This window comes from Sturnira hondurensis, unplaced genomic scaffold (assembly GCF_014824575.4).
Source record: "Sturnira hondurensis isolate 20B ecotype Veracruz unplaced genomic scaffold, ASM1482457v3 Scaffold0010448, whole genome shotgun sequence".
Classification (NCBI taxonomy): Eukaryota; Metazoa; Chordata; class Mammalia; order Chiroptera; family Phyllostomidae; genus Sturnira; species Sturnira hondurensis.
Genome location: NW_028083079.1, coordinates 7,052,755 through 7,079,816, shown reverse-complemented (window position 1 = coordinate 7,079,816; position 27,062 = coordinate 7,052,755). Strand labels below are relative to the sequence as shown.

General features: G+C 55.9%; 1 protein-coding gene across 6 annotated transcripts in view; it reads right to left on the bottom strand.

Annotated features, from left to right (window-relative positions):
• DAB2IP (DAB2 interacting protein) overlaps positions 1 to 27,062 on the bottom strand; it is a 181,836-nt gene that overhangs the window by 75,203 nt on the left and 79,571 nt on the right. For all 6 annotated transcript variants that reach the window (XM_037059194.1, XM_037059192.1, XM_037059195.1 and 3 more), the window contains exons 2-3: positions 20,989 to 21,092; positions 1,394 to 1,539 (exon numbers count right to left, since the gene is read on the bottom strand). In XM_037059194.1, the coding sequence (XP_036915089.1) occupies positions 1,394 to 1,539; positions 20,989 to 21,092 (250 nt within the window). The remainder of the gene's footprint in view (positions 1 to 1,393; positions 1,540 to 20,988; positions 21,093 to 27,062) is intronic.

Genomic DNA, 27,062 nt, shown 5'->3' with positions numbered 1-27,062 from the left:
GCCACGGCACAGCACGGCACGCCTGGTCCCCTGGGGCACCACGGCTATCAGAGAAAGGCGGAGGGTCCCAGCCTTGGGCTGGGACTGGCAGCTGGGGCAGGAAACCAGCTGCAGGCAGTGATAGGAATGGGCTGGAGAGAGCTGCTCTAGACTGGGAGAAATTAAAGGTCTAGTTATCTAAGGGGGCTACTCTCCGAAAGATGCTAGGGGTCAGCTAAAGTCACACAACCTTGGACAGGAGTTGGGCTGTAACTTCTATTCCTTTCCTTGCTGGAGCCAAGGGGAGGGGAGGGGAGACACATTTTTATCCCCCCTGTGCCTCACCAACTCACGGATCACACACTGGATCACACACCAGGCACAGCCCTATGAAGGAAAATGGGGGGGGGGGCGCCTGAAGGAAGAGGTTGGGGCTGAATGCTGAAAAGGCTCCTTGGTGCCTGCCTGTTCTTTCACCTCCACAAGCTCTGCAGGGACACGTTCTAACTGGCACTGGAATCTATCACTGTACCTGTGCCCAAGTGGAAAGGTGCCTTGGCTGGCGTGGCTCAAGGAGTGAGACCTGGGCCCCAAGGGACTGTGTCCGCCTAGTGCCCCCACAAGCGGACAGGAAGGCTTGCCCTTGCGAGCTGAAGCCTGCTGGGTTTCTGGTGACTCTGGGCAGGTTGAACCACCTCCTTCCCCCCCTCCTCTGCCCCCAAAACCACCTCCCCCTGGAATTTCCACACCCTGCTCCTGGCTTGCCCAGAAAAAGGGAACAGGAGACACCCATGGGAGTGGAGAGGTAAGGAAGGGAAGCAGCTGCCCAGACTGGAGAGGATAAGGCCCTTCTTCCCCGGCATCAGGCAATGCCCTGCGCTCAGGGCACTGCCCGCTAAGCGCGACCCAGCCCCAGCATAGCGCGAGCCCTACTTAGAGCAGATGTGCCCCCTAAGCAGCCCAGCCCCCTGCTCCTCCTCTCCAGATGTTCACCCTTTTCCTTACCACTGGGTTTCAGCAAAACCTAGCAGAAAATGCCTTTTATATCGGACACCCAGGGCTTCCAGAAGCAGGGGGGTGAGTCCTGCGGGTGGAGGCGCCACTTCTGTCCCTATCTCTGGGCATTTCACCGCCCGGGAAACAATGCCCACCTCACCAAGGCGAGGCAGGACTTCTCGGGGAGGGCACTTTCTGCCCGGCCTCATCTCGGGGAGGTAGGGAGAGAGAAAGGTCCGCCCGTCATGCCCCCCAGTGCGAGGTGGCCCCACAAGTTGCCGGACGGCGGCGTGGCGTGCCCTCCCTCTTGCAGCGTGTGCCCCAGCGCAGCTCCCGCTTTGTCCCCGCGCCCTCCGGGGTGCATCCCGGGGCGGCGGCACGAGGAGGCCAGGCCGAAAGGCAGCGGCAGCGGGCTCACCTCTCATTGTCCTGGGTGGAGGAGGCGGCGGCAGCGGTGGCGCTCCGGAACCCCGGCAGGATGTGGCGGAAGCTGTGGTTGCGGTCCAGCTTGGGCTGGCTCTTGGTGCGCTTGATGGAGCCCTTGAGGCGGCGGCTCAGGAAGCCCTGCGCGCGGGGCGACAAGAAGGGTAAGGGAAGGCGGGGTTAGCGCAGCGACGGCGCCGGGCCCGGGACCCACGCGGGACCCGCGCCCCGGCTCGGGCGGCCGTGCGGCCGAGGGCGGGCGCGGGCTCTGGCTCGGCCCTAGCAGCTCCCGGCCCGCGCCGCCCGCCAGCCCGCCGACCGAGCGCCGACGGCCGGCCCGCGCAGCGCGGCCCAGCCCACCCCGCGCCTCCCGCCCGGCCCAACCTAACCCAGCCCAGCCCAGCCCAGCCCGCCACGTCGCCCCCGCCCCCTAAGCCGCTGTTGCCATGGCGACGCAGAGCCGACTCGCGCCGGCAGCTGCCGAGGCCGCCCGAGCCCCCCGGCGCAGGATCCGGCATGGGGATGAGGGGGCGGGGCAGCAGAGGGGCGGGGAACCCCCCGAGGGCTCCGGCCACCCCGGCACCTCTTCCAATAACGAGGTCACTTGCCCCCAACCACCTTGAGAAGTCCACGCCCCCCAAGCTGTTCCAGATTGACAAAGAGCCTTCCTCCACCCGCGAGGACCGTGTTCTCAGCCCGGGTAGGACGGGCTGAGAAACTAAGGCTCCGAGAGCTGGCGGGTGGTCCTCGAGGGGCCGGCCGGCAACCCTTGACACCTGGACTTCTAACCTGTGTGCCTTTCCTTCCGCAGGCGACCATCACTGGCCCTCAGGGTGGAGCCCTTTGCCTGGAGCCAGAGTACCCCAGCAGGGACAACTACGTTAGGCTCAGGGACCCTAGTGCCTAGCTCAGGAATGGTCCGAGGGGCTGACGGTTTGCTAAGTATCCCCATTTCCTGCTTCAAGATTTGAGCCAGACCCCCGGGGAAATCTGGGCCTTAACTAGAGGGACAGCTGCCTAGCTCCATTCATGGCCCACGGTGGGGAGAGTCACGCTCCTGGGAGAAGCGCAGCAGACCTCAGGAAGAGGGGCGCATTCAGGCCTTTCGTCCATCTACCAGGCTTCCTTAGACTCAGGTCAGAGGTTAATTCCACCCCCAGCCCCAAGAGTTCCTGGCCCAATGACGAGACCGAGACCACATTTGATACATGCAGGCTGAACAATGCTCCCTTGAGGTGTTCTGAAGTTGGAACACACTGGATGCTGCAGGGAGAGGAAACGGGGAGGGGGGGAGGCAGGGGGATTCTCTGAGGGAGTTGTCTGAGAGGAGGGTTCTGGGATTCACCACCCCCTCAATTCCAGGTGAATGGGATATTGACTTGTTTTGAAATGAATGTTGTACACAATCTGAACATTACATCTCACTCATCATGCAACAGAGTAGGCTTGGGGTCCTCTGGTCCAAAGGAAAAGGTGAACATTTGCTATAGGTCATGCCCCATGCTGGATCTGTCCCTCTGTAGGGCCCCAGCACTCTAGACATGACAAGGTTAAACAAGATTAGACACGACAAACTATACACCTCATCTCATCACCCACACAAACAGAAAAACATTATCCCTTTCTGCAAAATAAGAAACCTTGCTCAGGGAGGTAAAAGGACTTTCCCAAGGACACACAGCTTCTAGGCCTACCTAAAGCCAGAGCTTTTTCCATAGGACTACCTCTCCTGCCTGCCCTCTTCAAGCTTTCCCTTTTCCTATCTTTCTCCCCTTACTTCTTCCTCCTGCTCAATCTCTCACATCCATGGGAGACCCATCCCTGTGGCTATCAGCCAGAATTCTGCACATCTTACCAGGCCCAACTGAAATGTGACCCCATCCAGAAGGCTTCCCAGTCAGTGAGTCTGAATGCCTCCCACCTCCGCACACGGCAGTATCTGCAAAGGTGCTCTAACTAGCTGCATGCAGTCACCAAATACCTCTCAGGTGTTAGCTGTGGGAGGGACCCTCTTCCAGAGGGGGATCCATAGGGCAATGCCTGACGCAGAGGAACCGGAAACGGTTGCAGGTTGGGCAACAGCAGACCCTCTGGGAAACATGGCATGAAGGCAGGAACCCAGACTTTTCCACAAGCTCTGGGAATCTCCAAATGTTGGCCTTTTGCCAGGTATGGGGGGAGGGGAGGTACACCTGGCCAACATGGATGGGTTCTTCTCTAACAGGTGTCATGGTCAAGCACATTTCCCCTGTGCACTTGTACTTTTTATTTTTTATTTTCTACACTGATGGAAATTTCACCATTTTACACTCCTGTGGCACAAAGAACCATGAAGCATGTTCCATAATTTAGATAGCTCATTATGTAGCAATATTGATAGCTATACCCTATTTTGGGGTTCAAAAATTTTTTTCTCCCTTTTAGGAGGTTGAGTGAGACATGTGTCACTTCCTCTCCCCATCTCTCCTAAGGTGACACTTAATGCTCCTCTGACAAGCAACCTCCTCCCGGAAGCCTACTCTGAATACACCCCACACATATGCCCAAACTGACCATGACCTTGGGGACTCAAACTCTCTGTAACATTCACTCCTTCCCCACTTATCAAAGTCCGCTATGTGCTACACACAGGTACCGAGACAGTCATGAACACCAGGAGATGAGCAATATACAGATCGAGAGGCAGAGAGCTCAGATCACAAGGAAAGTGATTCTTTAGAAGAACAGGGAGGAACTCCATTCACTTCCACACCACACACATCCACCCTTGTGTCCCCCAAAGGACCCAGCTCAGGTCCCTGCATATGGTAGGCTTAACAGATGCTCATCATCCCAGAAAGCCACAGCTAGAAGGGGACGCAGATCCGAGGCTGCATTATGTGGGGGAATGAGGCCCTAAGGGTCACACAGCAAGGTTAGTCCAAGACTCAGGACTCTAGTTCCCTGCTCTGCCCAGCCTCACGGCTTCCCTTCCTTCCCTGAGGAAGGGGAGCTGTGCCTTTACCCCCTGTCCTTTCCTGGGAAGGTCCCAAGACATGATTTCCGGAGGCAACTACAGCTCTGAACCACAGAAGAGAGGCTGCCTGGTCTTCGGGTCAGAAAATTGTGTTCTAGACCCAAGTCAAATTTTTGTGAAGGGAAGTGGGCAAATCATGTCCCTTCTTTAAGTAAAACAGGTTCTAGGGCTGCAGCAGAGCCAGCTGAGAGCTGGGAGCTGGGAGCTGGAGGCAGGCAAACGGGCCTCAACTCCAACTTGGGGAAGGCTGGCGAGGCCCCTCCCTACTCTGTGAAATGGGTGGGAGCAGCAGTGAGATTAAGTAGGACAGATAAAGCTCCTAACCCCTCACTCCACACCCCCAGGGGGCTGATCCCACATAAGCCAGCCCTGCTGATCACACCCCCTGGGCCAAGCACAAGCCCTCTCACACAGCTTGTGTTTGACCCTTAACATCCCTGGGGGCAGATTACTAGTCTTCTCTGAGCCTCAGTGTCCCTATCTATAAAATGGCTAGAGATGATATCTACCGGTTGTGAGATGGATTGAATGAGGTAAGAGACCACCAGTAAAATGATAACTATTAAGGAACTAAACACAGCAGTCACCAGCTTCACTATTATCACTCATGGAGCCTCTAGTGCTGCCACTGATTTTTGCTCTGAGGAGGGATGTGACCAGCACATGTGTGAGTCTGTCTGGGCAACCTGAGCAGCTGCCAGGTGGCCTGGCATCCTGGTGTCCTGCCTAGTGAACGAGTGTCGTGCTTGCAAAATGATGCTGGAGCCACAGACTGTCATCCAGTTTGAGAGTTTTGACCTCTTGCAAACAAGCACTTTTCCAAAGCAACCTCCCAGCGATTCTGGAGGCACAGAGTGCTGGCGTGGGCCACTCAGGGGGAGGGCTCAGTGTTTATTCACTAGAGCAGGGACTGATGTGCCCAGCTCGGCGAGCAGCCCACACAGCCTGTGAGGACAGAGCTTGCCCCCTCCCGAGATGGGTCACTCTGCCTCCACTAACACAGCCATGTTCCATTTCCTTCTCGGACAGCTGTGTCACTGCGCTTAGGTCAACTAAGGCCCCAGGGGACTTTGCACAGGCTGCTGCTGCCTGGTGCCACCACCTCCTGCCCACTCCTGGTGGTTGGGTGCTGACAGCCATGTAGTCTCTGCCCCATCTGTGACCCCCCCCCCCCCCCCCGGCTTCCATCCATGTCACTGACAAAGTGCAGAGCAGCCCCAAGTGGAGCACAAAAGCCTGTGGGGGCTCCGGCTGGAAGGACCCCAGTTCTCGGCAGCTCCTCCACCCCCGTTCCAGCCACCACGCCACCATTCTGGCGTCAGGCCCACAGCCCTGCTCCTTCTCCAAGATGTGCTGAGACTTTCTCAAGGGCCTTTCAGAATTCCAGACACACGATGTCTTGACTCATCTGCTGCAATCAATTCCAAGTGACGATGATGATGATGATAAATGTGCCCCTGCTCCACCAAGTCGCTCTGCCCCCCCCACTCACCGCACACACCCCGAGGAGGGCCCCATGCCTCTTCCTGGGACTCCCCAGGAAGCTGTTTGCCTCAGAATGTAGAACGTTTCAGGTTTTCAAGTGGGCAAACGGAGGCTCAGAGAAGTTAAGCCACTTGCCAAGTGGCAGAGCTGTGACAGGTGGTGGAGCTCGGAGTTTAACCAGGAGAGTTTTGGTCCATGGTGTGGGCAGACACACACGCACACACACATGCTTGCACATGTGCACACACACAAGTCACAGGCCAGAAGGAGGACTGTGTGAGTTCAGCACATCCTCCCCACACTCAGCCCAGGCACTGGCCTCGGGACAGGAGGGAAAAAAGGGAAGGTGCACTCTCTCTGTGAGTTCCTGCGACCCACAAGTGAGGACCTGGAGGCTCAGGGCGGGGCAGCCTCCCTGATACCACCCTCTTGGGGGCCTCACCCCCCCCCACCACCATAAGGCAGCACCTCGGCGTTTGCGTCCCAGCACCACCACTTGGGTACCTGGGAGCTGCAGGGCACCCCCGACCTCTTTCTCACCTGAGTGTAAAGCACCGAGCACCACGCATGACTCCTTGCAGGTGCTCTATGAAAGGTAAGTTCTTTTCCCCCAGCTCCACCACCTACTTGGTCCTGCAGCCTCAATCCCGCCTTCTTCACCTACTCCCCTTTCAACAACGGAACGTGGGTCGCTGCAAACAGGTGGGTGGGCCTGCCCTGCCCACGGAGCCCCCCCGATGCCCACCCTGGGCCCGCCCCTGAGGCAGTGCTCAGGATGGAGGCAGCACCTCACCTCAGGGCCCACCCCCTGCCCAGGCCCAGCTCCCCGTTCCACGGCCAATTCTAAGGCTGGCACGGGAACAGAGACCCTTCAAGGTAGAAGCCTATGTTGACAGGCTTGTCCCTCGGTATCTTTCCTGGGGCTTTGGGCAAATGCCAACAGCATACCTAATAATCAGGAAAGGAAGAGGAAGATCCCATCCAAATATCGCCCCAAGACTGGCGACCTGCTGGGCACAGGGCAGGCAGACGGGACACCCTGGCAGGCAGGTAGTGACACCTCACCCCACCCGAGCCCAGGCCCCAGGAAGGAGCTGGGGATGGTCAGGAGTCCTGCTACCAGAATCACAAGGCAAGAGCCCCAGAAGGCTCATGGTGGCTGTCAGGAGAACACCCATATGGTTCAGACAAGGTACCAGAAGCCCAGAGGGCAGGGGACCTGCCTAGAGGGACCACGACAGGGTTCCCTCTCCTCATCCTGCACCCCCAACTCAAGAACCTCCCAGGCTGCCCAGGTTTCCTCTTTTCAGGCCTCAGTCTTCCCGTCTGTATTTTGAGGGCTGCACTGGCTGATGACTGATGATTCTATAAAGCCACAGCAGCCGCCTCCCACAGCGGGGCTCTCCCACCCCAGCACGGGCAGTACCAGCAAATTCTCTGGCTTCGCTGAGTCCTTCAGATGCACAATTTCTCCTCCCTCCTTCCCTGCTCCTGGGGCTCTGCCCTCCGCAAGCTGTCAGGCCTCCTGGCCTCCTCACTGAGAGGTAGGCACCATCAAAGAAAGTCCCAGATGGGGAATGACTCACTAATGGTGGAACGTCAGGCACCGTGACAGGTGAAGCAGGGACCATATGTTAAGTCAGGATTAAGCTGGTGCCTTCCTAGTGGCCACTTACTCACAGGCCCTCCTATGCCCACAGGGCCCTCCCTAACCCCCTGCCAGTGCTCCTTGGAATGTAAAACCTCCTCATGCCTCGCTGCCCAGAGAAGGTAGGCAGACTGCCTGGGTCACACAGAGAACCAACCCATGGCCCAGGCACTCAAGGACCATTCCTGAATTAAAATATTACCTAGATAGCCACACCTAAACCTGTTTACCTGGAGAAATAGGCAGGGCCAGAAACACACACAAGTTGAAGGATGTGCACGCACACAAAGGAACATGGGGGAAGATGCCTGCCAAAAAATGTATTTGTAGACATACAAGTCTCCTCACCACTGCCACCGCACAAACACATGCACACTGACCAACACACACATTCACAATCGCAAAACACACACAGAGGCATGCACATACACTGAAACAAGCCCACAAAGACACACACGCACTCAGCTGCCATCAGGCACTCCCGGAATTACACTGACATCAGGCCCAACACACAGGCCGCCATGCACTCAAGTTCACGACCACAGCAAGAAGGGAGAGGCTCCTGGTGAGCTCAGAGAGCTGGGAGCCCAGATCCTGGATCCCAGCGGACAAAACAGCTCCATGCTGGTGAGCCCACGATCCCCCTGCTTTGTACGCAGGGCCTCACTTCATGCCCCTCTCTGAAGATGACCCGTTCGCTTCTCTCACACCCTGAAAGCTTGTCTTCCCTGGGCTCCCTGAACTCGTGGTGCCTTGGAGTCTGGAGGCCTGGCAGGTTGTTTGGCAGGCCCCACCCCCCTTCACAGCAGGGACCCGTGCTCCAAATCTTTCTTCTTTGCCATCATCACACCTGAAATGCCACCGTTTGACACACCTGTTTGGGTGCTAGGGTTACCTCAATCTCTAGGAGTCCCAAGTAAAATGCAAAGGCCTTTCCTGCCCATCACGCCCCACCCCCAGCAAGAAGCATAGTAGCGAGGGTTCCACCCCTTGTGGCTTTGGGCCCCAGGTCAGTGACCTTGCCGTCGGAGCCTGTTTCCTCTTCTGCAGAATGGGGACAACATAGTCACCACAGATTGTTGTCATGAGTTATGAGGTCATGCCTGTAAAGAATTTAGCCCATTTCCCGGCACATGGTACATGTTAGCTGCCATCATCATCGCTATCATTGTCCTCATTCCTTTATTGCCTGGACTTTGGCCACCAGGAGGCAGCCACCAGGAAACAAAGGGTGGGGGGCAGTGCTGGTCTGTGGCTCACCCAGAGCCTGTTCCCAGAGCCTCACCGCGTGCCAGGCCCTGGGGAGGCTGGTTTTCTGCCCTCAAGGGTCCCCTGGCTGGAAAGGCAGTGCCGGACCTCCACAGACACCTGCACGATCCTCCTCACTGCTCTCGCTGCCTCTAGCCCAGCCACCCTTCCCCCATTCGTTCTTCAAGGGCATCTAGACAGATCCTTCAAGATTAAAAAAGCAGATCAGATCAACCACTGCCCAGCCCCACCTCCTTGCACAGCCTCCCGGGGCTCCAGGGAGGGAGGCTTAGCTCCTTTCTGAGGCCCCCAAGGCCCCTCATAACCTGCCCCCAACGCTCCAGTTCTGCTGGCTTCAGTGGGACTTTTGGAATTGTCAGCTTCTCCTGTCACAAGGCCTTGGCACAGGCTGTTCCCACTGCTCGGAATGGAGGTCCCGGCCGCGCACACCCTTCATTCTCCTCGCAGCTTCTCCTCTGCGGCCTCCCTGATGCCCTCGGATCAGCCTGGGTCTCTCTATAGACTGATCACAGCTGTAATTATGCATTGACTTGTTTAATGTCTCCCTCCTCCACAGGACTGTGGGGGGCCGTGGCAGCCAGGGTCCCCAGTGCTGAACACTTGGCAGGTACTCCATAAATACTTCCCAAATGAATTAACAAATACTTACAATGTAGAAGAGGAGGGAGAAAGGCAGAAAATGTGACCTGGAGGCTTTTTAAGGGATTCCACCGCGGGTTGGTCTGGGTGGGCTTGCCAACAGTATGTAGGGCCGGGCAGCCACACACGGGCATTCCCGGCAGAATCGTGACAAGAGCAACAGTGAGGAAAGCAGTGATCACAGGTCCCTTGGACCTCCGAGTGACACAGCTGAGCTCAAGCTTGATAACACGGGCATCGCCCCTGCCCCAGTGCAGAGGGCGCCCAGGTAAAGGGGCCTCTATGGAACCCTGAGAGTCTAAAAGAGGTGGGAGGGGTGCCCAACTGTGGAAAGAGTGGGCGTGTGAAGGTGGGAGGGGGAAATAAAGACACGGGGCAGGTCCTTCTTGTTCCGGCCAGTGCTAGGACTAGGTGGCATCAGTGGACAGAAATCAGACACACGTGAGGTCTCTGGCAGGATGTGATAACCCAGAGCTGCCAGGGAATGAGTGACTCATGGCTCCGTAAATCTCCCACAGGCCTTAGCATCGTGAGCCCATCCCAGAGGTCTGGGTGGCCAGACACTTCATCAGCTCTTTGAGCGCTCGGCCAGCTCTGACCTCTCGGCAGGGAGGGAAGCACAGGGGCTGCGGGGAGACCGACTCCACCAGGGAGCCTGGCCCCTGCAGCAGGATCTCTACTTCCACCCTCTGTCTCCCTCTGGTTCTGTCACTAAGGTCCCTGTGCCAGGCCAGTCCTCCAGGGGTGACTTCAGCACTGGTTCCCCATCGAAACCCGTGGTCTGCACGGTGTGTGAGTGAACGGTCTCTGCAGAGGCCACCCCACAGAGTGACAAAAAAAAACCCGAAACATGCTCAGAGCCAGGAAATCTGGGTTCAGCTCTGCTAATTAATAATCACGAAGTCTATTCCAACATGCTAAGAGTAAGCCAGCTGTGTTCACGAAGCCCTCTCTAAGCTCCAGGCACTATATTAAAGCGTTATGTGCCCGACCGTGTTTAAGTCTCTTAATGTGCAGACCAGAGAATGAAAGCTCAGCGAGGTCAAGCGACTTTTCACAAGGCCACATGGCCAGAAAGCGGCAGAGCTGGGTTCCACCCAGACGGTGTGCGCCAGAGCCCAAGCTCTTCCATCACCCCATCACTGTACTGTGAGGCTCTGGGCGAGTGTGTTAGCCTCTCTGACTCTGTTTCCCCATCTGTGCAACGAGGGAACTGGTTTAGCTGATCTCTAAATCTCCTCCTCCCTGGTGACCCATTTGCAGGTGACAGTGCATGGGAAGGACCTTCTGAGGACAACAGCTTGCTGGAGGACGGTGCCAATGGTGGGACCTGAGCTCTGTGCTGGGCCATAAGGAGCTTCTGTTGTGTTAGAGGGCCCCCCTGGCCCCCCAGGCACCCCTCCAGTCAAGGGGTAGCCCAGAGCAGAAAGGCAGCAAAGAGGCGTAGTGCACCAAGAGCCACCAGGAAGCACCAGGAGCCCAGGTGCTCCTGCCCCGGGACCTGCAAACACTGGTGAGAGGGAGGGGTGAGAGGCGGGCAGCAGCCCCATAAATCCACCTGAGTGAGCAGTGCTTTTAAAGCCCTTTTCACTACAGGAAACAAACCGCACTGTTTTGGGAGCGGGTTTTATAAGCTACTTCTGCTCCCGGGTGTTTTACCACCTGCAGGCCAGGCTTACCTGGGAGTCCTGCTCTGAGGGACCATGGGAGTCCCTGGGTGGAGTAAAGGTCAATTTCAAGGTAACGGCTGGGGTCCTTGGGGGACCCTGCCTCCAGGTGGTGGTCTGGGTGACCTGTTCTGACCTCTCCTCCCAAGACATAAGAAGTGGGGCTCCCAGAAACGAGGAGGTGATGCCTGCCCCTCCTCTCCTCACCAAGCACTCGCTTGTTTAATTCGCTGACTCCCTCTCATGCGCCTTCATTCCACAAATTCCACGAGCCCCTCCCTCCGGGTGTCCTGCCCCAATGGTCAGGCTCAGGCCTGGAGGTTAGGACGGGCCTGGGGGTGGGTGGCCTCAAATGCAGCTGGGGAACTGGATCCCACCCCTGGGAGCCATCTAAGGTGCTGGAGCAGAGCAGTAAAAATTATGGTTCACAGCAGACATTCTCTAAGTGATTCCACAGGAAAAGTTACTCATCCCAATGTGGGACCTTGTGTCGGAGACAGATGTCCTCACTGCCACCTCCAGAGAGGGCCTCCTGGCTTGGGAAGCAACCGCTACCAGAAGACTCAGAGATCGTTACATCTGCAGTCTAACCCAATGTCACTCAGTGTGACAGAGGCAATCACTTTATTTTCATGCCATGGGGGAGGGGAGTGCAGGCATCTGAGCTGGCCTCCTACACCCAAACTCTTGGGCCCCCTGGGAGAGGGGAGGGCCTAAAGGGGCCACAGGGTGGGGCAGGGAGAGGGGAGCAGTTCCTCAGTACCCCAGGGTGTCCGCCTTGCACAAACACCTTCTGACCAGTGGGGGCCAGGCCAGCTGGAGGCAGGGGCAGGACAAGATGAGGCAGGGAGATAAGAGGTGCAGGTTCCACTGCCAGCTCTGTCCCTGATCAGCTGTGTCACCTCCAACAAGGTACCTCCCTCTCTGGGCCTCGGTGTTCTCATCTATAAAACGGAAGAATAGCAACGCTGACTGGCAGAGACTGGGCCACATGCTGTGAGACCAGTCCTCTGGGAGGACTCAGACTCTGGGAGACCTTCAGACCCAGACCCACCCTTGCAGTGGGTCTGAGTGATCTTCAGCAAGTTTTCCACTTCCAGTCTGCCCTGATTTTGTCACCTTGAAAAAGTGGGATGTGTGTTATTTGTCCCTTGGGTCGTGAATACTAAATGAGATGATGCCTGGAGAGTGTGCGGCGCCGTGCCTGACCCCACAGGCTGTGCAAAATGGGCCTCACCCCACCTCCACTGTATGGACAGCAAGGAGCTGCTGGCAGACCTGGCCCCAGTGCAAGCAAACCAGGCTTCAAGGCCAAGCTCTGACCACCATCCAGACTCTCCCAGAACCCCTGGCTTCCTTCCTCTCAAAGCAGAGGTGAGGCTGGAACAAGGCGCCTGCAACCCTTCAAAGGACCACCAAGATAATGGGCCAGGCCCAGTGACCACAGTGCAGCTTCACTGCTGGGCTGCCAGCACCCCGGCCCACCTCAGCCTGTGCCCCTCCTCCTGCTGGAAGGCTGCCCGGGCTCCAGGCCTTGCTCCCCTCCAAGGCCCTGTACGTGGGTCCCCTTTCAGAGGTCACCCAGGCTTAGTCAGTTCAGCCACCAGTGAAAGGCACTCCCTGATGTGAGCTGCTCCCCCCACCCAGTGGGTTTCTTTAGTTCAGCTGGCCCACTGTGGTCCAGAGGTAGGGGGCACAGGATAGAGAGGAGCCCACAAACCCCTGGGACTTCAACAGTCTCCTCTGGGAGTAGCCACCCAGGCATCGACTTGCTGCACTCTGCTGCCCCCAATTGGTGGGAAACTGCCCTGCACAGACAAGGACTCCTACCACATGGGAGCTTGGTCTCCTGCATCTTGGGCACTCCCGGAAATACCTCTTCACCTCCCGGGGCAAGAGATGAGGGGTGCAGAAGGGAGGACTGAGGCTTTGGGGAAAGTGTGGGGTAGAGGCGAGTCCCACCCACCAGAATGGGGAACAGGGCGTGAACACTGGCTGAGTGCTTCCCTTGAACCAGGCAGAGAGAGCCCTTACAGCCCACCCATTAAGCCGGGAGCTCCTATGGGCATTTACAAATGGGGAAAAGAGGCTCAGAGTGGGCGACTTGCCTGAGCGAGCCCATGGAGAGAAGCCATGGGGCCAAGATTCAGACCCTGCCTTGTTCTGGGTGCATGGCTAGAAGCCAGCACTGCACCTCTGCGGGGGGGGNGGGGGGGGGGTGGGGGGGGGGGGGGGGTGAAGAGTGGGAGAAAGGCCCCCAAACAGCATCCCACCTGCCAGTCTCAGAGCCAGACATTCCGCCTGAATGTCTGAAACTTGCAATCAGTAAGTCTCCCTGAACATGTAACACAGGGATTCAGCCATTGACACCTTAGTCGGGACCCACGTATCAGGCTTCTGCTGCCCACCAGGCTCAGGGAAGGGCAGAAGGATCGGAGTTTACAGGAATGGACGAGAGGTGCCCCTGGAAGACCCAGGGCAGAAAGGAAGAGGGGGTCCCAGGCTGTCCTTGTTTCCTTCCCTCTCCATCCTCCCTCACGAGCTGCCCCAGCCCAGCTGGCACCTCCCAGGATGAGGCAGCAGATTCCAGGGTTCCTTAAAGTGGGTTCTTCCCTCTACCCCCGCAAAGCGCACTTGGAGCTCATGTGCTGCGCACACAGATGGGCTCCCTGACAACCTGCTTGAGAAAAGCAGTTCGTTTCCTCCCCCACCCCTCATCACTAGGCCCGGCCCTGGCCTCGGCCCACCAAAGGGCTCCAGACTCTCCCGGCCTGGCCAAGTGTGCTTCCCGGAAAAGCCACTGCACTCCAGGTCTGCTCTGGTCGGCTCTGGCCTACCTCGCCTCCCTCTCTGGGGGCCCCATACTCCTGTTAATGCAGCCTCAGACCCCATTTGCTCTGTCCTCTGCACTCCAGTCACTCCCTCACATTTCAGCCCCCAAAATGCTCCCTGTCCCTGCTATCACTTGCTCATGTCGTGCAGGGACTGTCCTGGCTGCCTGGGGTATCCTGTCCCCTCACCTGCCTGGACATCACTTCCTCAAGCCCCAGCTGATGAAGTGTGCTACCTGTTTTAGCAGGTAGCAGCTATATTTTTATCCTTTTTGTGTGAGTGTCCAGCACAGGTCCCGACACATAGCGATGCTGGTTAAAAACATATTAAAAGGAAGAAAAAAAGGCAGGCAGAGAACTGAGGAAGAAAAATTAGCTCACGCCCATGGCAGGACTCAAAGACCAGACCTCGGCCCCCAGCTCTGCCACTCCCCAGCTGTATGACCCTGGGACAGTCCCATCCCTCCCTGAGCCTCATCTGCCTGATCCATAAACTGGAGCCAATGGAACCACCTTCCTGTTTCTCATGGGGCGGGCAGCCTCCCAACCTGGCCAAACACCACTGCCTGCCCTCAGTTTCCAGCTTCAGACTCTGGCCTGGTCTCAGGTTCAGGAGGCTCCAAATGGCCCCTGGCCCTGCACCCTGCCTTGAAGACCGTCAGCACCCGCCCCGGCTACCCTGGACAGCTCCTGAGCCTGGGGTGTCTGTGTGCGATGCTCCCACTACAGGTAATGGGGCCTCTCTCCTTCAAAGGTGGACACAGGCCAAAATGATAGTAATTTTCCTTTGGGGTCTGAACCATTTAATAACAACTGGGGCCCTGAAAAGGCAGACGTGGAGGGGAACGGAGGGTGCAGGGCCTGCTGTCTCCACCAGGCCTCTCATCTGCATAACACCAGCCAGACCCCAGGTTGGGAGACTCCAGATCAAGAGGCTCAATTGAACAAGGGACACTGGTTGTCACAGGCAAACTCCTGCTGCTGTGAGGAGATCAGGGCACCCACTCACAGGACCCCAATCCAGGGTCCAGCAGTGCTGCCCAGTCAGTCACAACCAGCCATGGCTGACGTCCCTCCACTGGCTTGCGGGCCACAGATGTGGACACGCCCCACGTAAACTTGTGAACTTGAGATGGGCCGCAGCAGCCTGAGTGACAGAGGGAGCCCCAGCAGGTGTTCTGGGCAAATCTTCCCACCCTGAGCCTCGGTCTCCCCACGTGTGCAGTGGCCAAGCTGGCTCATCTAATCTGTGAGCCTGACCAGCTTTTCCGTCCCCCACCCCAGTGCCCAGTGGGGGTCACCTTACCTGAGAAGGGCACTAATGGGAACAGAGGCAGACCTGCGAGGGGCAGAGAATGCCACTCTCCTGCCCCTCAAGTCACTCCTCCTCCAGGCAGCCCCCAGCCCAGACTGCACGTCCAGCTGCAGTTGGTGCTGGGACTCACGGGCTGGGAGGTGGCAGTGTGCGGATGCTTGGGAGGGAGCTGGCACGGGCCTCCAAGGGCAGTCAGACCCACGAGTGTCCCTTCCCTTAAGCCCCCTCCCCTAGAAAACATGAGAAAGGTGGGGAGAGGGGCTCAGCTGCAGGGAAGGGAGGGCAGGAAGGAGCAAGGCCTTAGGTGCACTGGACAGGGAACAGAAAGATCTAGGCTTGATCCCAAGCCCAGCCCCAGACAGGCTGTGTGGCCTCTGGAAAGGACCCTCCCGTCTCTGAGAGCCTCAGTCCCTCCTCTGCGCAGGGTAGGGCTGGGCCAGATCATTCCCAGCAGCCTTTCCACAATGGTGTTGAAGGGGGTCGCCCACAGGTCTGCAGTTTGTCTTCATGTCCCTGTTACTGGGTGTGAGAGAGAGAAAGGCAGACAGCTGAAAAATGGGGAGGGGGCAGGGACGCTGCAGGAGTGGGCAGGGGGTGAGCAGCTGGGGAGAGCCGAGGTCCACACCCCAGAGACCCCCAGCTGGCTCCACTCTTGCCCATCATCCTCTGGGGCTCCTGTGTCCTACAGGGGAAAGTCCGAAGGCTTCACCCGCTCACGCTTCTGTCCAGGCTCCTCTCCTTCACGCCTCCAACTCACCCAACATCCTAATCACTCAGGGCCACTGGCTTCTTCCTCTTCCGTTAGATCCCCCTCTAACTGGAATACTCCTCCCTCTTCATTCCTGACAAACTCCTGCACATCCTTCAAAGCCCAGCCCCAAAGACCCCTTCTCTAGGAATTCTTTTTTACCCTAACTGCACCTTATTCTGGGTTCTCACAGCACCCCAGGCACACCTCCACCACAGCTTCAGAACCACCTAGGATGTGACAATTGAGCATCCAGTAAAAAGTGGGAGGTTGAAAGGAAACAGATTTCCTTCTAGAAGCATCTGCAGTCCACCTGGTACTGAGTTTATATGCAGCTTCCTCCAGCCCCCTGAGCCTTCCCCTCCTTGACACTTCTTCTCCAGCTCGCAAAAAATAGCCGTGAGACCTAATTTCAGCTAAACCTTCAAACACAACTCTCCACTTTCAACTTTCCAAGGAGGAATCAATTGGCTGTCAAGTTTCCCAGAGCCTCTGACACTCCTCCCACACCCCGGCCCTGCCAGCTCTCCTCAAGGTCGATGGGAAGGATGGTGGGGGAGGCCTCAGCCTGCACATGGAGGGTGGGACTGGGGAAGGCAGCGGGCCGAGGGACCCCCAGGGAGGCCTTAACAGTCACCATCTCCTTACCCCATATCAAACCAGGAATTCGTCTAACACGGGGTGGCAGGTAAGACCACACGCTGCTTTTGGTAAGGGCCCCTGGGCCCCGAGGAGGGAGGACTCGAGCAGAGCCCCTGGAAGTGGCCTGACACCGTGTGCAGATCTGGGACCCCCAGCTTGCCACCTGCCTTCCTCCCCTCCCTCTGGCTCTCGCTCCCTTCCAGGGCTCCCTACTAGTGCAGTGATGAACCTCAGCCTCACCAAGTCTTTGGAGCCTGACAGCCAGAGACCAGAGAGGGCAGGGGGTCCCTTTGGTCACCAACTCCCAGTTCACTTCTCCATCTTGCCCTCCTCCAGGGTCTGCTACGGATCTCAGAGCACAAGCACCACGTGGCCCTGGGGAAACCAGTCCCCCACCCGCTAACTCCACTTCTAGGTGGAAGAAAGTTGCACCAGGTGGGCAAAAAGTCCCATATCTTGCCCAGTGACAGGAGGTTCAGCCTCAAGTCTGCTGACCTTACAGCTCATTCTCTTAGTTTCTGCATCTAAACATTCCAGTGCCAACCGTATGCCCACACCACATGCTGCCTTACAAAGTCCACTCTCCTCATTTCACAGAAGGGAAAACTGAGGCTCTCCCAGGGTCCCATGGTCTCCACGAGGCAGAGGCAGAACCAAGCCTCTGGTGTCCTCCGGGGTGGCTGCAGTCCTAGGCTGACCCACCAAAGGGGTAAGGGCCACCTGTAGGGACACAAACAGCCTGAACTCAGAAGTGCCCCCAGCTGGATGGTGACCTTGGACAACCCAGCCCCTCAGTTTTCATGGGAGAGGGGAACAAAATGAGTCCCATCGACTCCCAAACGCTGATTCTCCCTTAAACTATAGAGTCGCAAAGGGGCACAAGCTTCTGTGAGAGGGGGTGACACCCCGTCACCCAGTTTGAAATGCAGCGAAGACAGCAGTTCCTCAGGTTTGCCTGTGTTGCCTCTCCTGACTCCCCCAGGCAACACCCTGTTCCCCAGGTTCCCTCGGGGGCTGCACTGCACAGCGCAGCAGTCGGCTGAGCACTGAGGATGTGGCACATGGGAGTGTGTGGGAGCTAGAATGAGCTCGGGCTGAGGGCAGACGGTGAGCTTCCGGTCTGTGAAGGGTCTGTGTGCAAGTCTGTCCCCAAAGCCCAGACCAGGGGCACCTCTGACCTTTCCCCCAAAACACCCTGCCCTCTGCTCTCCGCCTCAGCCCTCCCCAGATCTTTACTGTTCTGGAGCCAAAAAGGGAAATGCAATCAGATTATAAAGATGAGCCCTGGCTGGTGTGGCTCAGTGGATTGAGTGCCAGCCTGCAAACCAACAGGTTGCTGGTTCGATTCCCAGACAGGGCACATTCCTGGGTTGTGGGCCGGCTCCCCAGGTGGGGGCACATGAGAGGCAACTGGTAGATGTATCTCTCACATATTAATGTTTCTCTTCCTCTGTTTCTCCCTCCCTTCCCCTCTCACTAAAAATAAATAAAAAATTTTAAGAGTATAATGATGAATTTAACCTATTTAACACCTATCAACGGTCAGACCTGTACTCACGTGAAAATCTAGCCTGGTCCTGCGAGGAAGGCATTCTACCCCTCACTGACAAGGACAGCAGCCTCAAAGAGGCTCAGTGACTAATGAGGTCACACAGGCCACTGAAAAGCTGGGATTTGAACCCAGATCCCCACCTCTGATCTTTCCAGTCCCCCATCCCCAGCTCCCAGCACCAGCTCAGGACAGTAACTCACACCCAGTCCCTTCACCGCCACACACACAGAAAAGGACCATGGTGCTCAGAGGAGACAAAGCACGATGCCCAGCAATCCTGGCACCTGGGCATGATCACGTCACCAAGAAGCCATGTGACACTGGGCAGATGACATCACCTCTCAGCCTCAGTTCCCTCATCTGTGAAACAGGGAAACGAACAGCGCCCCCCCACTAGGTGCAGTGAGAAGTGGGTAAATGAGGAGTGAGACTAGTCTCCGCCATGTGGACCCTAACAGGACAGGCGGGACCAGGAGTCTCAGGGGCCTGGCAGTTCAGAAGGCTGGCGCTGGCGCCGGCTCTGGTCCACAGGTGGTTTCCACTCCAGGAAACAGAGCGAAGGCGCCACTACAGGAAAAATGCCAAGCCTGGCTGGTAATTAAAGAGCTGCAAATTATAGCAACTTCAAGGTGTGATGAGACACCTATTAGAGCAGCAAAAGAAAGGGAAATGGGTAAAAAGCGGTGCTGATAGGGTGCTGGAAGGTGTAGGGACAACGGACCCTCTTCACAGCCAGAGGAAGTGCATGCTCGTGCTCTGGGGTCAGAGACACCTGGGTGCAAATCTTGGCACCGTTATTAGCAGTTGGCATTTGGGGGACTTCACCTCTCTGAGCCTCTGACTTCCCATCTGTAAAATGAGACGATCCAAGTATCAGCCGCAGGGCTATCTGGTGGATTCTAAGAGACTACGTATGTAAGACCCTGAGCACAGAGCAGGTGGCTGTGTTGTTGCCAGTCACCGTTCCTTAAGGCCCCCTCAAGGCTCAGCGCCAGTTGCTGTGGCTCCAGGGGCCAAGGAGGAGCAGGACATGGCTCCTACCCCAGTTGACTTGAGTCAGGGTCACCCGGAGGCTAGCCACACCCAGGGAAGGGACCTGAGTCCTCTCCTACTGCAGGCTTCCCTTGTCTCCTTCCCTTCTCTCCCAGAGACTGAGCCAGAGACTGGGACTCAAAACCACTTCTTGGGGGAGCTTATTAAAATGCAGATATCTGGGCCCTGCCCCTGCCCCACTGCACTGAAGTCTTGAGGGGACCCAAAAATCTATTCTGAAAGCATTTCATGACATACATGCAGGAAGGAGAATCAGTGGCCCTTCGGAAAGCCCCATCCCCTCAGCCAGCCACTCAAAGGTTTGGCCCAGCTTTCCAGCCTCACCTCCCACCCTGTCCTCCAGACCCCTCAGCTCCAATCTCACCAGTCACTTCACCATCCCAAAGACAGGTCCATTGACGGCGTGCCTCCATGCCTTTGCAATTGGTATTCCCCCTGCCCAGCCCTCCCTCTCACTGTCCCTGCCAACCCAATTTCTCGTGGCCCCTGAAGACCCAGCTTAAAAGTCAGCTCCCTGGGGAGACCCTTCTCAACCCACCAGGAAAAGCTAGTCACTCCCAGCTCCCCTGAACCCCCACACCACAGTGTATGGTGACAGCCAGGCCTGGGCCCTCTCTGTTCCCTCCACCCAAAGTCTCATTCCCCTGCTCCCCAGAGGGCTGGCTCCTCATCCCACAGGCCTCAGCCCCAACCACACCACTTTAAGAGAGCCCTCCTGGTTTTCCCTGGTTTTTTGCTGCGTAGCCTGGGGGCCCAAAATGGCAGCGTGAACTCATGAGGTCAGGGGCTTCATCCACCTGGCACTGTCTTGGCCAGCTCCTCCCACTCACCAAGGATAGTGCCATGCCTGGCACGGAGAAGGCACACCATACTGATTGCTGAATGAATGAACAGATAAATAAATGATCAAAAATCCGTCTCCTCCACAGACTGTGAGCTCCCAGGAGAAGAAAATGGGTCTACCCCTGTGTCTCTGGTGGCTGGCAGAGTGCTGGACAGTGAACCAGGGTAACACGCTCTGTGGGGGAGCAAAGGAACACAAGGCCGTGCACATGTGTATGCGTGCATGCACGCATGCGAGCACATGTGTGCAGTGAGGAGGGCGTGGACACAGACGGTCGTGGAGCGCCAGACACGGAGGGCTGCTGGGTTCTGTTTCTGTAAGGTTGTTTAAGTTTGTGCCAGTGGGGCCGCTAAAGCCAACAGCTAAGATGTACACACTGCATTCCGTTGATTCTAAGATGTCATCAATTTTAAGATACAGCATGATTTTATGTTCCACCAAGAAAAAAAAGCAGCAATTAAATTATGACACATCATGGAATGTAACATGAAAAATACTAAAATGTGGAAACAAAAAATGATGCCTCTCGAGAGCCTGGGGAGCCTAGTGTGCAGGCACACACCAGGGCGCGTACACCTGACCTAACGCTCAGCCTCCCGCTTCCAAGCACAGGTCCGGCCCCTGGGCCCGCAGGGCCTGCAGCGTGTCAGTCCACCTGCCCCTCCCTCATATGTTGGACGCCCCCCCAACGTGGCCCCCAGGGGCAGGGCTGAGCACCGAGGGGTGGTGCTGAGCACCAAAAGGGGAGCAGCTGAGCAATGGATACCTAGAACAAGGGAGGCCAGATGCTCTCCTGGTCTGTGAGGCTCCAGGAAGGGGGACCGCGGGCTCACAGAGCAGCACCCCAGGCCAGATGGCGACGGAGACGCAGAGATAGTTACCGTGACCCGGAACGGCGCGGCGGCTGAGGGCTCCATGCTGGGGCTCTTCTCCGACAGGCTGCCGGGCAGGCTGCGCCGGGAGCCTGGCCTTTCTTGGGGCGACTCTGTCAACAGAGGGAGGGAGAGGGTTAAGTGTGGACAACCGAGGCCACCAGTCAGGCCCTCCTGTCACCCCATCCTGGCCAGAACAGCAGGTCCCACAAAACTGTACAGCCATCGCAGAAAACAGTTCGGCAGATGCCCCCCCGCCAAATTAAAGACACAGTTATCTCATGGCCCAGCAATTCCACTCCCAGGTATATACCCCAAGAACTGAAAACAGGGACACAGACAAATACTGTAGGCAAATGTTCAGGGCAGTGTCATTCCCAACAGCCATAAGTGCGCAATAGCAACCCAAGTGCCCACCACAGACAAGTGGACAACCACAGCTGTGTACGCACACAACGGAACATTATTCCACAGGAAAAGCAGCGGAAGTTCTGATCTATGCCGCCACCTGTGGACCCTGAGAACATGCTGAGGGACATGACCCAGACACAAAAGGACAGGTATTGTGTGAGTCTACTTAGATGAAACACCCAGGACAGGCAAATTCACAGAGATGGGAAGTAGATGAGAGGTTACCAGGGGCTGGGGGTGGGGAAGCCGGATGGAGGGGGCAGGGGAATAAGGATGCTGAGTTTCTGAGTGATGGAAGATTCAAAAATGGACAATGGTGATGGCTGTATAACACTGTAAATACACTTAATACCACTGAATTGTACACTTCAAAGGATTTAAGTGGCAAGTTTTATATAATATATATTTACCGTAATTTTTTAAAAGGTCTCCCCAAACCCGCACTTCAAGCCATATATCTTGAACCACAATGACCTCCGTGTTGCTGGAAGCATACAAGTCCCTTTAAACATGAGAATCTGTGATCTCTGACTTCTAATGCAGACCTTTGTTTTTATAGGCTTTGAACTTGAGGGAAGTCCAAAGGCCTAGCAGATTATGGAATCAAGGGCAGTGCTCAGCTCCAGGGGGTTACTCTGGCCTAGCCATTCGAGGCCTAGAGCAGCTATAGCCCCCACGAGTCCAAGAGAAGCTGGAAATCTGGGTTTTTAAAAATATGAAATATTCTGATTTTTAAATGGAGACAGCTCATTCAAGACTCTTGGCCATGGCCTGAGCATGCCTGTTGAAAACTTCCCAAGTTAGTCGGCCTGGTCGTTTCCTCACTGGTTCCCCTCACTGTGTTTGGCCCTGGCTGTCTCTTTTCCACTGCTCCAGGGGACCCCACAGACGGCTTCCTTCCCTTTCTTCCAGGCCTGACCCACCTGCAGGCCTCAGTGAGGACCCTTGGGGGAGGGAGGTAGAGGGGGAGGTGGGGGGGGGGAGAGAGAGACTCCCCAGCTTGATTGCAGAAGTTCCAACATGTCCCCAGTGCTCTGCATGGAGCCTGCTGCCTGGCAGGTGCTTGGGAAAGATGTGTTGACTCAAAAGGAGAAACAAGAACAGGGCGGAGCTTCCCCTGGTGCATGTGAACCCACAGGGGTGCAGTCAGAGAAGCAAGCCCAGCAATCACACTCACACGTTTGTAGCCATGCAGAAACTCCAAGGCATACCAGCTCACACGCACTCGCAGGTGCATGTGCCTGTGTAGACGGTGCACATATACAGGACGGATGATGAGGAGCAGGCTTTCCAAGAAGGCAGAGGATGGGCTATTTGGGGCAATGTCCACACTTTCCGGCCCATTTCCTCCATGTGGCAAATCAAACAGGGGTCTCAGAAGCGTGAAAGCACAGAGCCCCACACCCCACTAGGACAGGCTCTGGCGCTGAGCTCTGGCAATGGGCCTAGGGGAGGTGGGCGGCTGGCAAGGGCAGGTTCAGGCCCAGCTGACCGCCAGGCAGGCCCAGGGCAGGGGCTCGCCAGGTCCAGATGTGAACTAGCCATTCCTGGGCCACTTATTCCAGAAAACTTCCTTCCCCAGACCACTCCTCAGCCCAGTGACTGCTTCCCTGTGGTGTTCCCTATTTAGACCCTTCCTTACTCCTCCCCCATGACCCCTGCTAGTCTCACCTTAGGGGACACCCACTTTTTCTAGGGTTTCCCTAGGAAACCTCTTCCCACGCTCCCAGCACCCCACCTCCTTTCCATATGGTAGCCTCCATAACCACTGTGTCCTACCCATGTGTGAGACACTGTGCTCAGCCTCCAGAAGCCTCTTAGGAGCCACACAGACACACACACACACACATCCCTGGTGGAATGTGAGGACACAGCACCACTGTTTCTCCTCTGAGACCAAGTCTGAGCAGCCTGTTCAGAGGGCCTGCTGCCCCTAGCTTCCTGGGTTCTCAGGGGTGGCTTGGTCCAACCACCCACCTCACAGGTGAGAAAGCTGAGATGAGAGGAAAGGAACTTGTCTATGAGCCCATAACCTAATAGGTCTGTAGCAAACTCATCTTGGAGGCTCCCAAAATGGCCTTAAACCTCAATTCAGAAGCGTTGGCTTCATCCCATCTATGTCAAAAGGTCAAAAGGCAGCAAGGAGGCTGCAGGGCAGGACGGGGTAGCCAGGGCAGGCTCTGCACTCCACAGGAAATGGAAGGGGTGGCTTAATCCCGTCCAGGCAGCTTCCACCCGGCCCCTGCTCCAATCTCCATCCTGCCTCCTCCTGTTCCTGGGGGCGGCTGACCTGTGTAGACCACACCCACTGAGCTTCTGGGCCCTCTAGCTTCCATGGGGTCTGGCCAGTGGAAAACCCTGGTGGGAGATCAGGAGAAAGAGCAGAATCGCCTGGGCTAGCTACCTCCCTCCACTGAGGGTTCCAGCCACCACCAATGATGCTGTCTCCTGGGCTCTCCCCTCCTTAGGGCCTCGGGGGGACCAGCTCAGGCTGTCACTAGCTCTGGGGTCCTGCATTCCACGTCACAGTTCCCCACACCCACCCACACCTCCAATCATCCTTGTGTAAGTGCCGACTGCTTCCTGCTGGCCCCCTGCTGATCCGCCAGGCGGCGGACCAACCAGTCCCCACTCGCACGGCTGACGGAAACTCCTTTCCATCCAGACGGAAACCAGGCCCCCGAGAGAAGCTGTGACGTGGTCACACTGAACATCAGGGGCAGAGTCGGGGCCCAGCCAGGTACCCTCCCACCCAGACACCCCACACGGCTTCCCCAAGCCTGCCACCATCTCCAACTACAAAGTTCATCGTCATAATAACCTCATGAGTCTCTGGTCTGGACCGGCATTTTCCTACATTTTATTCATTATCTTTCCCCCTAAGGAGTCTTTTCAGATACATTTTTCTTAGTTTCCTTCCATAAAAAATTTTAATCCTCACCCAAGGGTATGTTTATTGATTTTAGAGAGAAAGGAAGAGGGGTGGGGAGAGAGAGAGGAACATCAGTGGGTTGCCCCCGGTACATGCCCCAGCCAGAGATGGAACCCATAACCTAGGTTATGTGCCCTGACTGGGGATCAAACCCACGACCTTTTGGTTTATGGGACAACGCTCCAACCAACTGAACTACCTGGCCAAAGCACCCCCCCATTAAATTTTAATACTACATATACAGTATCTTTTATGCGCTGTACATATATTGGGCTCTATATAGAACAAGAGTGAGATTTTTGTCCCTCCCCCTCCAAAAACCAATTTGTTGCCTGCTTGGGGTCAATATTGCCCCCACTGAAAACAGACATTCTAGATCCACTCAAACATAGTCCCCACACAACCTGGACAGCTGTGGGGAGCTCCATTTTCCAGATGAGGACATTGAGGTTCTGAGAGGCAAGTGACTTCCTCTAAAGCTCCCCCACATAGGAAGGAAGAGTATGTGCTGAAATCCCCTTAAACTGTCCCCCTCAAGGCCACATTTAGGACCTCAGAGAAGGCTACCCTCAGAGAAGACCTCCGAGGGTACTTGGAGCAAGGGGTGGGGAGAGGAGCCCAAGGTTAGATTAGGAGACAGGATTCAACCCTGACTCTGCTGTGTGACTCCAGGCCAGCCCCTTCCCGTCTCTGAGCTCATGATTTATCGGCAATGCAGTGAGTCAGGAAGTCCGAGCAGTAACCATCCATCCCTCTTCCCCACCACCAAAATGAAACCAAAATTGTCTTTCTTTCACACAAAGAGGCCGAAAAGCCTGCATCCTAACTCTGCCTCCAGGGATTTAGCCGGAGTCCTTGAAAAAACATAGCTGCCTGTGGCCTTGGGTCCAGCGACGTCTCTTCTCACTGGGGAAAGCAGACGCTGAGAGGCTTGGGCCTCACGCCCCCAGAGGTCTAAGCAACACAGACAGCACAGCGTGAAGGTGGCATCCCCAGGGACCGGTCCCAGGAAGGGCCAACCGGCCAACCTCCTGGGGTCGCCCTGAGACAGTGGAGCACTGGTCGAGGAGTCTCCCCTCAGCTCAGATTATGTGACCTCCACATGACCTCCCGGGCTTCAGTCTGCAAAATCAGGCCACAGAACCAGCAGATTCTGGATCCCCTTTCCACGGAGAGGTCAAGAGAGCCTCCACTGTACCAGAGGCCAAGCTGCCTGCCTGTTCTTAGAAACCAGAGCCAGAGAAATGCATTTTAACCTTCAAGTGTTTGCAAAAAAAACAGAAAGAAAGAAAGAAAAGAATAAAATAAAATCGGTTTCATTCAAATGCTGCTGGCTTGGTTGCCATGGATACCACCTAATCATGAAGGATGACTGTTACTTGTTCCCATGGAAACATGGAGACCTGAGGAACATCCTGTAATTTCAGACAAGACACCAAATTTTAGTTGTTGGGTTGCAGTGCCCAGATCTTAATGCTTAAAAATAGGTAGATACAGCCACCTCTACTACTGGCGTCAGCAGAAAAGAAGTCAGCACGAGTGTAGAAAGAAGAGGCGTGTGTGCGTGCTGGACTTCAAGAGTGATCAGGAAAATGCAAATTAAAGGTAGCAGGTACTACTTCATATCTTCCACATTGGCAAAAAAGAAAAAGAATTCTGACCCCAAAACGTTGACAGGAATGTAGGAAACTCTTTCATCACTGCTGGTGAAGTGAAAAGGGTCTGGAGAACAATTAGATAATAACAGATTGAAACCAACACACCCACGGACCCTGGGACCGGAAATTTCCCTCCTATATGTCCAGTCTAGAAAAATGCTTCATTCTTGCACGTGGAGATCTGCACAAAGATGTCTACTGCAGTACTGTTTGTAGCAGCAGTATGTTGGAAGTAACCTGAATGTCCACCAAGAGGGGAATGGGTGACTGTACCTTAGGGCAATCACTCAGTGGAATATTATACAGCAAAGAAGAGGGAATGACTCCAGAGAACACTATTCAGAACTGCCATGGAGCACAAAAGCATGACAAAGACCCTGTTCCTATAAGATCAACATGAATAAAACTCAAAAATACATTGTAGTCCTGCAAGACCCAGGTCAGACTGTTGACCTCCAGTACAATAAGATGACAACTCTGTGCTGTGTAAGCTGCTAAGTTTTAGTCTGTTGTGGCAGCAAAATAGGAAATGAAAACACATACTATAGAATACTCAGCAATGAAGAAGAAATGCACTATTGCTATGTACAATAATTTGGGTAGCTCTCAAGGGCACTGTCTGTGCTAAGGGAAAAACGCCAATATCAAAAGGTCACCCCGTGTAGGATCCCATTTGTGTGGCATCTCCAATGTGGCCATTTTAGAGACGCACAACAGATTAGTAACAGCCAGGGATTAGGGACAGGGGCATCGGGCAGGAGGGCATAACTCTAAAGGGCAGCACACCAGAGATCTTTGTGGCAATCCAGTCCTGTATCTTGGCTGCAGGGTGGTTACACGAATCTACATATGACAAAACGACACACAGGTGTATGTACACGTGTCACCAATGCACAGGAGAGCGAGAAAGGAGGGACAAAAGCAGCCCCTGGCATCGGGAGCTGGCGTCACCTTCCCAGCTCTGCCATGTGATTCTCCTGTTGGACATGAACAACCTCGCAGGCTACCGACCTCAGACAAGGTCGACATGATCAACCAAGACAAAACAAGGCCACTTCACAATTTTGTCTAAGCAACCGACA